This window comes from Mytilus edulis, chromosome 14, assembly GCF_963676685.1.
Source record: "Mytilus edulis chromosome 14, xbMytEdul2.2, whole genome shotgun sequence".
Classification (NCBI taxonomy): domain Eukaryota; kingdom Metazoa; phylum Mollusca; class Bivalvia; order Mytilida; family Mytilidae; genus Mytilus; species Mytilus edulis.
This window is the reverse complement of record NC_092357.1, coordinates 19,875,611-19,888,991: the sequence shown is the minus strand read 5'-3', so window position 1 is coordinate 19,888,991 and position 13,381 is coordinate 19,875,611. Positions and strand designations below refer to the sequence as shown.

At 32.9% G+C, this 13,381-nt stretch overlaps 2 protein-coding genes across 9 annotated transcripts in view; one reads left to right on the top strand and one right to left on the bottom strand.

Annotated features, from left to right (window-relative positions):
* Positions 1-1,453: 1,453 nt before the first annotated feature.
* LOC139504023 (uncharacterized) lies at positions 1,454-2,479 on the top strand. The gene has a single exon (XM_071294077.1). It carries the CDS (start codon positions 1,454-1,456, stop codon positions 2,477-2,479), a length of 1,026 nt encoding a protein of 341 aa, XP_071150178.1.
* Positions 2,480-6,448: 3,969 nt separating this feature from the next.
* LOC139503684 (serine-rich adhesin for platelets-like) overlaps positions 6,449-13,381 on the bottom strand; it is a 68,051-nt gene continuing 61,118 nt past the window's right edge. For all 8 annotated transcript variants that reach the window (XM_071293504.1, XM_071293509.1, XM_071293505.1 and 5 more), the window contains 3 exons: positions 10,204-12,381; positions 9,169-9,387; positions 6,449-7,870 (listed from right to left, as the gene is read on the bottom strand). In XM_071293504.1, the coding sequence (XP_071149605.1) occupies positions 7,682-7,870; positions 9,169-9,387; positions 10,204-12,381 (2,586 nt within the window). In that variant the 3' untranslated portion in view covers positions 6,449-7,681. The remainder of the gene's footprint in view (positions 7,871-9,168; positions 9,388-10,203; positions 12,382-13,381) is intronic.

The following is a 13,381-nucleotide window of genomic DNA, read 5'->3' as shown; positions in this document are numbered from 1 at the left end:
AAATTGTATGCTGAATTTCATTGTAAATGTGTCCATGTATACAACATTATAAAGGGACACACCTATAGAACGGTTGAAGTGACACTACTCTAATTCGTACTTGATCTGAGGTTCGGGGTAATACATATTGTGTATAAATTTCATTACATTTGGTCAGGCAAACTTAAACAATTTTGAGATGTTAAGGCTATGACATAACAAGAGGCTGTCAGAGCCAGATTTTCGGCAGAGGTCAAACCTCAAACAAAATTGTGAAAATTGAACTTGACATTCACAGGAATCTAAATTTGAAAAAAAATAAAAGTGTTCATGAACGGACACTTTTTGGCACCCGTTAAAATTACCAATTTAAGGGCAGCAACGGGATGTCTGATTTGTCTGAAAATTTCAGGGTAGATATTTTCAAACCTGATGAGCATTTTTACCCCGTGTCAGATTACGCTAAACGCTTTAGTTTCTGAGATATAAGCCAAAAACGAAAGTTTACCCCTAAGTTTTATTTTTAGCCACGTCGGCCATCTTGGTTGTCAGAATGGTTGGACACATTTTTAAACCAGATACTCAGATGATGATTGTTACCAAGTTTGGGTCACTTAAGCCAAGTCGTTTCAGAAGAGAATATTTTTGTAAAAGTTGGTGAGAAAAGCTCATTTAGCCATTCAATGAGCTAAAAAGGGGTACATCAGTCATCCCTACAGACAAAATAACTTGTTTTTTATGCGAGAAAGTATGCAGAGATAATCAAAATCTTAATTAAGTCGTAAAAGAGGTTATAAATTGAGAATGGAAATGGGGAATGTGCCAAAGAGACAACAACCCGACCATAGAGCAGACAACAGCAGAAGGTCACCAACAGGTCTTCAATGCAACGAGAAATTCTCGCACCCGTAGGCGTCCTTCAGCTGGCCCCTAAACAAATATATACTGGTTCAGTGATAATGAACCCCATACTAAACTCCAAATTGTACAATAGCTTTTTTTTAATATAAAGGAAAATAATAAATATCTATTCTGATTCTCTCCTTTATTAATCTTCAATCCTCTTATTACATTTCCCCCTATTGTTTTAATCAACATACTGATTAAATCCACAACTATCAGTTCTTTAAACATTTGAATGATCAAACATTATTTACTATTTACTTACTTTGCACTTATTTTTAAATTGCCAGCTCTCTTACAATAAGGAAGTAAAAATATATTTTAAAATCAATCTAGAGACTTGATGTTATACCCAAAATGGATTTTTCTCAGTCTATCGAGAAAGCACAGACTTCGGCTTTGTGTCAGTTCTGTGAAGAATCACCAGAAATTAAGTGGAAGTGTATAAACTGTGATTTATTTCTATGTAACCTGTGCAGTTTAAAGATTCATAGCAAAAGCATGCAAGGCGTCTATGGAGCATGACATTATTAATCTAAAAGATATTGATATAGAAAAATTTGCCGAAACAATGCGTAAAGTGGACCTCCGAAATATGCAATGTACTATTCATGGTAAAGAAAAATGCTTTATCTATTGCAAAGACTGCAGTGAGCCTGCTTGTTCGAAATGCATGATTGAAGTCCATCAAAAGCATGAGTATAAAGCCCTTGATGAAGCTTATGACGGACATATTACTGACATAAAAGAAGTAGAAGACAAAATTGAATCCAATCTTCAGTTTTTGAAAAAGGAAAAGGATAAACTGCAAAAAATGCTTTCTAATGGTGATACCAATTTTCAGGAAACAAGGGAAATAATTCTACAAGCAGAGAAAGAATTGAAAGATGCTATTTCGGAGCATACTAAAGAGCTCTTGCAAGAACTTGAAACAAAATGGAAACCATCAGAAAGTATTATCAAAACAGAACTATCCGCCATCATAAAGTACGAAGATGAGTTGGTAAGCAGAAAGAATAACCTAATCCAAGTTTTGCAGTCTCATCAAGTGATAGATATTTTCTCTACAAGTAAAACCTTAGACAAGTCATTGCAGAAGTATTCAGTTAAACAAATGAAACAAAATAAAACAAAGTTCATTTCAAGCAATATGCAAGTGAAAACAAGAAGTCATATGTTAGGTGATCTTTATACAATTCCAGAACTCGAACTTATAGACACCTATCAAAGTGATGTAGAAAAGCCGCCATGCATACTTTTATCTGGTGACAATACTGCCTTCATAGGGAGCAGTATTGATAAAAAATTACAGAAAATTACATTTGAAAATAACAATAGCAAGGTAGAGAAAGAAGTTCCGATAGGAGTCTTTGATATATCTTTGACAAAGGATGGGGACATACTTATGTCATTGAAAGAGAGTGACCTGAAACTATATACTACAAATGGACAGCTAAAGACATTCAAGTCTTTTTCTCAATTGAAAACTTTAGGAGTCCATGTAACCAAAGATAATAAGTTATTAGTAGGATTGAGAGAATCGATTCCTGTTACATTCCCCCCAACAAAAGAAGTACCAGAAGACTTGTCGTTTTGAACCTGGATGGTGACATAAAACATACTATTGAAAATGATAAAGACAATCATAGACTGTTAACTTTTCCTGGTAGAATCAATTCTTTAAATGATAAGATAGTAGTTGTAGATATTAACCAGACGCTCCGCAGGGCGCAGCTTTATACGACCGCAGAGGTTGAACCCTGAACGGTTGGGGCAAGTATGGACACAACATTCAAGCTGGATACAGCTCTAAATTTGGATTGTGATTAAATAGTTGACACAGCATAGGTTTCTGACACAGAATGAATGTGGTCTAATGAACTTATCATTTTTTTTTTTGCCTTTGAGCAATTCACTATGCTGTTGAATATTAATCCTCTCAAAAAAATGTTTGAAGAAATTTTCTTTTTATTTATGAAATCTGAAATGAGAAAAATTTAACCCCCCCCCCCCTTTTTTTTTCACATCCCCCTTTCCCTTTTTCCAAACTGATCTCAATTCAAATTTCTAATGGAGTTTGCAACAATAACTACTCATTTAAATACATCATAAAATATTAAAATGTAACAAAAGGTGCTTGTTATCACTGAATGGTAAAGATTGTTTTAATTTATCAGTTGGTAGTAAAAGTGAATATACATTGTATATTGTATAAAACAATGATTTAAGTTGACTCAACTACTATTCTGGACAAAGAAAGATAACTCCAATCAATTGAAAATTTCTTGCTATTGCACAATATTGTGCAATTAGATATTTCTGGCTATTGCGCAATACTGTGCAATTGAAAATATTTGCTATTGCACAATACTGTGCAATTGAAGATTTCTTGCTATTGCGCAATACTGTGCAATTGAAGATTTCTTGCTATTGCTGTATACTGTGCAATTGAAAATTTCTTGCTATTGCACAAACACTTAATATAATAATTTTGGATCCTGATTTGAACCAACTTGAAAACTGGGCCCATAAACAAAAATCTAAGTACATGTTTAGATTCAGCATATCAAAAAAGCCCAAGAATTCAATTTTTGTTAAAATCAAATTTAGTTTAATTTTGGACCCTTTGAACTTTAATGTAGACCAATTTGAAAACTGGACCAAAAATTAAGAATCTACATACACAGTTAGATTTGGCATATCAAAGAACCCCAATTATTCAATTTTTGATGAAATCAAACAAAGTTTAATTTTGGACCCTTTGGGCCCCTTATTCCTAAACTGTTGGGACCAAAACTCCCAAAATCAAACCCAGCCTTCCTTTTATGGTCATAAACCTTGTGTTTAAATTTCATAGATTTCTATTTACTTATACTTAAGTTATGGTGCGAAAACCAAGAATAATGCTTATTTGGGCCCCTTTTTGGCCCCTAATTCCTAAACTGTTGGGACCTATACTCCCAAAATCAATCCCAACCTTCCTTTTGTAGTCATAAACCTTGTGTTTAAATTTCACTGATTTCTATTTACTTATACTAAAGTTATTGTGCGAAAACCAAGAATAATGCTTATTTGGGCCCTTTTTTGGCCCCTAATTCCTAAACTTTTAGAACCAAAACTCCCAAAATCAATCCCAACCTTTCTTTTGTGGTCATAAACCTTGTGTCAAAATTTCATAGATTTCTATTCACTTAACTAAAGTTATAGTGCGAAAACCAAGAAAATGCTTATTTGGGCCCTTTTTGGCCCCTAATTCCTAAAATGTTGGGACCAAAACTCCCAAAATCAATCCCAACCTTCCTTTTGTGGTCATAAATCTTGTGTCAAAATTTCATCGATTTCTATTCACTTTTACTAAAGTTAGAGTGCGAAAACTAAAAGTATTCGGACGACGACGACGACGACGACGCCAACGTGATAGCAATATACGACGAAAAATTAAAATTTTTGCGGTCGTATAAAAACAAAGAACGGGAGGGGAGGGTAGTGATGCTTGACTATGGGGGACAACTCCATTGGACCTACAATGGTTGTAAAAGTGTTAATTCTGACCAAGTTCAATTCTATCCAAAGGATGTGGCTATTACCTCTACAGACATGATTTTAGTTTCTGATTCTTTGAATCAAGCTATACATGTATTAAATCGTGATGGGAAGGTTATTGTATGTAAGGTTGTTGAAAGCTTAGGAATACAATTACCGTGGAGTCTTAGTATTGACAAAAATATGGTTTTATGGGTTGGGTGTAATACATGGGTAAAAAAATATGAGAAAGCTAAGATACACAGGGTAAAAATTATATAAACAAAACTGTATAATAGACCAGACGTTTTCAATAAAGCTACAAAACATCTTTGTGTTTACTCCGAAATTCAGACCAGGGATTGGGATTGTAAAAAAAATACGAAAAAGGGAAAGGGAAAAGGACTACAGCTTAATTTGTTTATTATATTTACACAATTCAAATATTGGTTCTCAAAAGAAGAGTTTATGTATTCTTTAACTTTGTACTGGTTTGGCTATTTAACTTTTGATCTGAGCGTCACTGGTGAGTCTAATGTAGACGAAATGCGCGTCTGGCGTATTAAATTATAATCCTTATACCTTTGATAACTACTTATTCAAAGTTCAGAATGATATAATCTAAGGTGTGGTCAATTTGTCTTTACGAAATGAATAAAGCCCTTATAGAATAGAAATCTAGAATGTATCAAAGAAACAACAACTTGATAAAAGAAAAGTGAACAGCCGAAAACCACTAAATTAAGGTACTTCAAGAGAGAGAGAAATTTCTGTACCCGAGGGGGCTTCAGCTGGCTCCTAAACAAATATATGTGTACAAGTTCAGTGAAAGAAAGCTGTTATTCGAGTATCTTGATTATGTTATGTAATTTATTATAAATAGCAAAACATTGAAGGAGGTCTGACAAATGATGCAACTGCCCAGATCAGTGTAGAGTGGAACAGTATTTAGTGACACTTCAGCTGAAGTATTCTATAGCTTCAGAGTTTAATTTCTACTTACTAACAAATAACTTGCCATTCTTTTTTCATCGTTTTTAGGCCCTCACAACTGAAAGTTGGAGGGCATATTGTTTACCCCTGTTTGTCCATCCGTCCCATATATATAGACTATGTGGGTATATAGCTATTCATCACTAATCCTCCTGCAGTTTGATTCCTACCAAGATTTCACTTTGCTGTCTGTTTGTACATATATTGTACATATAATGAAGGTGTGCATTTGGTCAGGGTTTTGGTTTTTATTACTTTTTGCTCTTTTGGGAGATAGTTGACATTTGCCATTTTTGAAGCATACACATGAATAAGGGATGCATTGAAGTTTATGGGCAAAATCAAGAATATGGCTATAACAACACTTAGTTAGCACCTCAAAAGGAACATCCTTGTCATAAAATTGAGAAAGGAAATGGGGAATGTGTCAAAGCGACAACAACCCGACCATAGAGCAGACAACAGCCAAAGGCCACCAATGGGTCTTCAATGTACAAGAAACTCCCGCACCTGTAGGTGTCCTTCAGCTGGCATGTTTGATTTCATTTCATTCAGTGGTTCTCTAAATGAAGACATTTGTTTGTATTGTCCATAGGGTTCAATATTAAACAAAGTCCTCTGCTAGCAGCCATCTTGAATGATGGATCGGCTTCATTGTAACAACACTTGGTCAGCACTTCATAAGGAACATTCATGCCATGTTTGTTTTCATTCCATGCAGTGGTTCTCTAAAAGAAGACATGTGTATGTATGTCCAAATACATACTGTTGATTTATTATATATATCATTAAAGTTTTGTCAATTTTGTGGGTGTAGTTAAACCATAAATTTAAATGTTCCAACTAAGTATACATTATCCAAAGGCTTAAATACAGACTTAATGGCAAATCCAAGAAAATAAAAAATCCACAAAAGTACCAGTTTTCGTCAATCCACAAAATAGATGAATCCTCAGTAATTTTTACTTCCAATTAGACATTGAGCAATGAATCATGGAGTGCAATTGAAAGTTTAAAGGTTAAATAAAATTTGTAAATCAACAATAACTCATTCTTTTTATATATTTATTCTGGAAGTTTTATATGTAAACATATACTAATAATAATACATGTTTCTTTATCATATCCTTTTTCTCAAAATATATCTCTGACCTCTCTATTATTCATGCATAGTTTTATAACAATAATTTATTTATAAAGTAATTCATGATATATATAACAAAACTTGTTCATTACATTTTTTTTAACTTAATATCATACCTGTAAACGTACCAGTCTATAGGAGGGAACCTCCCTCTTTTTCTTTTTAAAAATTAAAATCTCCTCTTTACACATTTGATCAGAGAGAGGTAAAAATCATTCTATTTGACAAAAACATTCAATTTCAACCCCTCCCCGTTCCTCATTTTATTCTATTTTTTATTTTTACTGTAGTGCAATAAAACAATGGAAGGATAAAACATATTTAATCTGACTAGAAATTTCTACAAAAAAAAAACAAAAACAAAAAAATTACGTTTTCTCCTCTTTTATTTCCAGTAGTGTTGAATGAAAAAAACTGTTTTATCAAATAAAACTAACAAATGATTTCCATCTTTTTAAAAAAAAATTGAAATAGTGTAAACAGCTCATGGGACGTAACTCATAATATCCATTTCATACCAAAAAAATTCAGAAGTCACTGATGTATACTCATACATCATCATTGACTTAAAATATTACTCATTTCATTTTTATAGGTTGTACTTTGCACAGTTCTATCTCTTTAATTAAAGACAGAAACAAATAAAACAAGAAAAGTATGGCAATCTGAAATTTATCAATTTCAAAAAAATAAATAGAGTTATTCCCCCTTTGTTGCCAGCAATAAATGTAAAAGGCTACAGGCTGTGAAACAATCTCCCAAGGAAAGTAAGATGTGTCTCCCCTGTTATGACAATAATTGTTCATTTAGCTATTAGTATTTAAGTAAACTTTAGCAGCTTGCTTTGCCAAGGAAATAATAAAATATGTGAAATCCAACACCACAATCCTAACAAAAAATCTGCCATAGATAAAATGCCATTTTGTTCTGGTTTTTACAAAGACTGCCAGCATTTTCAACATGTTGTTTCTAACAATAATATAATTTGTCAGCTAATTTCTAATTTTTTGTATGTTTCACGTTCACAATAAAAGAGTCAACTTAAATTTTAAAGCTTTCAACAAGAAATTCAGGTTAAAAACAATGTCCATCAAGTTGTTTTCATTTTGTGATGTCTGGTGTCCAATTGAATTGAATGCTTTAAACAATAAATTCATCTTCACTAAGACCATTAAGTGTAATGTCATTGTTTCCATTAATTTCTGATTGGTTATCATTTGGTGTCCATGGCAACAAACAGTTCAGTTCACGAATGGCTTTGTTTTTTCGTTTCAGCTCTACATTTAACTTGGCAACTTGTCTCTTTAAATGTTCCACTTGGGAATCCATCTGTAACAAATAAAACATTCGTGTAGCAATACTTCAAAATAAAAGAATTGATTAGCAAAAAAAAATTGTACAGCTTTAATATTTCTAAATAATTCTAAGATAAGGATGACTTTTTTTTCCAGGAAGGGGGAGGGGGATTTCTTATTAAGAATATGCTGACAGAGGAAGGAAAACTCTAAGCATTCCTTGAGAGATGCCACAGTCCATTTAAGATTCATTTTGTAGACGTTAGAAAAGAAACAAGACAAATGTTTGCCCAAGCAAAGTTATAATAAGTAAACTATTTTCAGTGGTTGTCAACCTTTAGTGTACATCATATTTTGATATTTGTTTTAATATCAATGTTTTGTACATAAATCAGGACATTGGTTTTCTTATTCAAATTGTTTTACAATTGTCATGTTAGGTCCTTTTATAGCTTGCTATGTAGTGCATGTAATGGTTTTACTCATTGTTGATTGGTGACTTACAGTTGCTAACTTCTACATCATTCAGTTTTGGTGAAGATTGTCTCATTGGCAATAAAACCACATCTCCTTATTCTTATTACTGGGTAAACTGTTTATACTCTATTTTAAAAATAGTACCACAATGGAAGTCACACGTAGAGCAGGTAATAGTGATCCTTTTAGAGCAAACCTGGTTTTTGGTGGGCTGCTCATTCAGATATAATTTTCTACTACGTAATGTTATTTTGGTTTTGTCTTTTCATTGTTTTTATTTTTTGCCAAAGTGTTGACTATTATAATTGAATTTATGATTTTTTATTGGCCCTGTAATATGAGGCAGGCATTACCTGTGAATGGGGACGAAGTTTGTTTAAGTTATTTTTTTTGTATTTTAAATATTTGTTAAAAAAAAGATACGGAAATACCGTAACGTTTCCGATTTTGGTTCTGTTGTTAGGGATTTTACTTGTGACATTATTTAAGTGATGACGTCATGTTCAATGTAAACAAAGAAACGCAATGCATCAGGTAGGCCTAACATTTATTCATACCAAAGACAAAGAATGATTAAAAATGAAATATTGGTATTGTGTTCCTTGAGTTCCTATATTTTACTAGACTAATCAAAGTCTCACGACAACAAGACCAGAAGTAGGAAGTAGAGTTATGTGTTCTGCGCAGATCCGGAAATTAAAAAACACGACAAAAAAAAAAAAAATTCCCAATTTTGAGTTCATTAGTACAATGAAAAATTCGGGAAATTTTCCTGATTTTTTTTTTTTTTATTGAATTTTCTACTGTAATAGGGGACTTCTTCCCCATATTATCTTCTTTCTTTTTTAAACTTACCAGGTTTTTAGGTTGTTGACTGCCATTTTGAACATGATTAATTGCTGAGTGTTCATTGGTTGATGGTCTGTTCTGTTTTGCCATTTCATTGGTTGTTTGAGTAGATATTGCAGTATGATCTGGAGTTCTAGCTACAGTTAATATAAGTTCTCCTGAGGCCCTTGATATCAAATCCCTTACTGAATTCAGTGGCTCTCCAAGTACTATCTGTTGGTTGACCTAATCAATGAATTTAAAAACATAAATAGAATTTACAAATGCAATTGAAGCATAACTAAACATAATAAAGACATTAATGAAACTACAGCAATTGTGACCAAAAAATGGCATAAGAAATCTTTTATCATGTCAGAGTTTATGAGTCCAAGGTAAATGTAAGATTAATATGAGTATAAAAAGACAAAATTGCTGAAAAGTGAGAAATTCAGATAAATTCAGACACTATTATTTACATGAAGCTTTAGAACTGGTAGACTGTTGGTCTCTGATGGTATCACCAGGAAGCCCAGTAGCCAGTAATTCAGTACTGCCAAGAAAATATGTCTAATTGTCTAAATTTGTTGTTTTATCTTTATTTTCATTTTACAATTAGAAATATATAATATCTCCCTCATATGAAGCTCTAATTCCTTGCCAAGTTTTGGCAATATTTTGTTGTCATTTTGATTTTTTTTTTAATTAGGTTTGGATTCTCAAATATTTGACCATGAGCATTTCAATACAGCTTCTTTTAGTTTTTATTAACAAAGTATAATGAAATTGCAAAATGTAAACAAGAAATAAAGAAGCAATTTTAATTCATGTCATTCAATGTACCCATAACGCTAAATCCAGAAATTTATTTAAGTGTTCCTCAGTAGATCAATATTTTTGTTTGTTTTAAATTAATTGTTTTTAAAATTTCAATACATTGTTGTAATGTTCTCATAAAGACTACCGGTAGTATGCGCATTTTTGGCTGCTGATTAAATAAAGAAATTATGATGAAATTTTATAATAATTGTAAAATAAATAACCTAAGGTCTGTATACAAACCTCTATAAGTATATCCCCTTTTAGTAAAGCTTTATTTTGGAACACAGTCGATAATTCCTGAACAGAAATAACAGAATAAATGGCTGTATCAGCACTCAATGTTCTAACTGGTTTAAATGCACTTCCTGGCCCACCAAGTCGGGCATATTTCCCCTGCGGTGGGGACATGGCAGTCGATTCTCTTTTTTGGATCTTTTTGACATTTTGTAATTCAACACAACTTTCACATAAATGTATATGATCCAAAATATTATATTCAAGTCCAATTGTCAAAATTACTGGTATGAATCGATAACTTTGGGAAAGTTGGTATAAGCTTGGAATACATTTTTTAAATCCACCATCACTATTTTGGCTATTTTGAAATTTCCAGTTTCCAGGCAGTGTATTATAATGAGATTCTATCACAGGAACTTGACCTTCACCTTCAAACTGAGGTGACAATATTTCAGTATTTAGTGTTTTACTGTCTTTTTTAGGAATTTCACTCTGAACCCTGATCATTTGTTTAGGTTCAGGCATTTTGTTTAGATTTTGTGAACTTCCAGCCATTACATTGTTTTTTTGGGACCACTGACCTTCAACCGTAAGGTCATTTGTTGGCAAATGTTTCATTGACGAGTATTTGACCAGTTTATCACAGATTTGAGGTTTGAATTTTTGATTTTCCTGAGTAATGTCACTTGCACTTAAATCCCTTGACTGACTTGACCTTGGAAAAGTACCCGTTCTTTGACCTTCAACACTGCCAACAATATTGACAGGTTTAGGTTCCTTAACAAATGGTCCTTTCTCTATTGCACTCTCTTTTTGTAAACCCTGATGCTTTTTATAAGCGGCAGTATCATTGTGTAAGCTTTGGGAATGAACAACTGGGGCCTTCTTTGAATAAAAATTTTGTGCTGACCTCTGCAGGCTCTTTGTGTAAGAAACAGACGAGTACATATCATTATCAGCATCGTTCGTCAAGTAACCAGAATCAACGGTACTACTAAGGGAGGTAATCGTAGCTTGACCTGAATCACATGATCTTAAACTTGAAGGTATTGAAACATTTAGAGTGTCCTGATGGGAGGTGGTATTTAAATGCGATGATGTATTGCCATTTTTTTCAGAATATTTAGAATTTTCTAACATTCCTGGGCAGCTTTCTCTTTCACTACCGAGTAGGTCTGACACCTCTTTGTCTAAAGGAGTATCCTGTACTGTCCGTACACTTGAACTTGTGCCACTTGACGAACTTTGACCTCCTGATCTACTGTGCTGAGACATTCTCATTTTGACCATTTCAGTATAATGTTTTTTGCGGTCATTAGCTTGTCCTTGAGGCACAGAAGGTAATGCCCTCTTTGGTTTAATAGGTGTACTACTGTCCCTTTTATCATTATTTATATTTTGAACTTTAGAAGCCTTTTCCTTTTCAGAAATGTTGGATAATAAATCACGTAGGGTATTTTGTAAATCTTTTTTATTTTCTATGCATTTCCTGGCACTTTCTTTTCGTTTTGCATCACTGTGCGAGTAATTTTTCCCTTCAGATTTTCTCACTTTCCCATTATCTTCTGTCACTGGTTTAAATGTTGAGTTTTGTGAAATTGCTAAAGAATGTACACTGTCGGCTTTCCGCTGACCTACCACAGAAAAGGTCAAACCTGTTGATAAATCTCCGACACTATGAGCACGTGATACAGAATCTTGATCATTTGAATAAACTGATCCATTTTTGGACGAGGTATCTGTATACATTTCATCACTACGGATAACACAGTTTTCTGTTTTTTCTTTGATATAAGACAATTTCGGTGCTGTTTTATAAATATCCATGTGACTACTGTACATTCGACTTCCTGTCTGACTAGCCAACTTGTTATTGTTTATTTCTGTATTTCCTTTCACGTTCCCATTTCTATATGTTAAATCATCACTATCAGATGACTTTCCGTTTCTATATGATATGTCATCACTATGAGATGACTTTCCGTTCCTATATGTTACGTCATCACTATGACATGAATTAGGGGAAGCAACTCCAGTAAATCTGTTATGCCCACTTCTAGAATCACGATTTTTCATGTCTCTCTGTTGCGGAATATAAGAGTCTACACGTAATCCATAATCTGTTAGGTTCATCATACTCTCTGAAGGTACTGTCTGTAAATCTGAAGGCTTTCTCCTCATCTATAAAATACAAATAGAAATAGAAATCAGACAAAGTGTTCATGAAAGTACTGCAGCCAATCATTTTCTTACTTTGAAATGTTAGTTGTATAACACATTTAAACATGGCATTTAGGATGAAGATCTATAAGAAAAGCTTTTTTGTGGATTCATTTTTTTTCCTGGGAAGCAATTTGTGGGTTTAAGAAAGTTGTATTTTCAGAAGTTTTTGATTTTCTTGTTTTGCCGTAATCTGCATACGAGCCTGTAGAAAATTTGTACTCCATTAAACAATTAAATTCATGGTTTGCCTTTACCCACAAGATTGGTATCCCATGAAAAATAATGAATCCACAGTATTAGTTTGAAACTTCAGGTAATATTTACTTGTATTACTTGATATTGTTGTCTCTGGTATATCCATTGTAATTTTAATTTGTTCACAGAATCAGCTGAAAGCAGACTAATCTCTCAGTTCTCACACATTTTACTACTTGAAATTCTATAAGAAAATGAGCCCCTTATATTGACGTAATATACAAATACGAAAACCTACATATTGTTCAGGAAATAATACTGGCTGCACTTATTTGCACAGTTACCTACATAAAGTTGCCAAGAATGTTTACGTAATTTAACATCTGTGATAAGAAATAATCTCAGAAAAAACCCAGCATAAACGAATATTATTGGTATTGGTAATACATCATGTGTGTTACATTCATTATTATTTGCATAGTATTATGTCATTTGGAGAAGACCCAAAAAATAATATTTAGGTTCCTGTGAACTTATAGTACTATAGCCTGTTAAATTTATTCACAATTTTCATAGACTTGTGACAATTTAGAGTTTGACTGTATATTTATGGGACACCTGTGTTTTGGAAGACTGCATGATGGCTTTTTCCTATGAACTTTAATGAAATATTGAAATGTGAAACCAAATATTTTGTCAAACATAATGCTAAAATAAAATTTCACACTGTCCTATACATGAACTCTTCATGTGTTTTTTTAAG

Excerpts from the sequence above, each read along its gene's own strand:
- LOC139504023 (XM_071294077.1), top strand. The coding sequence starts at position 1,454 with ATGCGTAAAGTGGACCTCCGAAATATGCAATGTACTATTCATGGTAAA.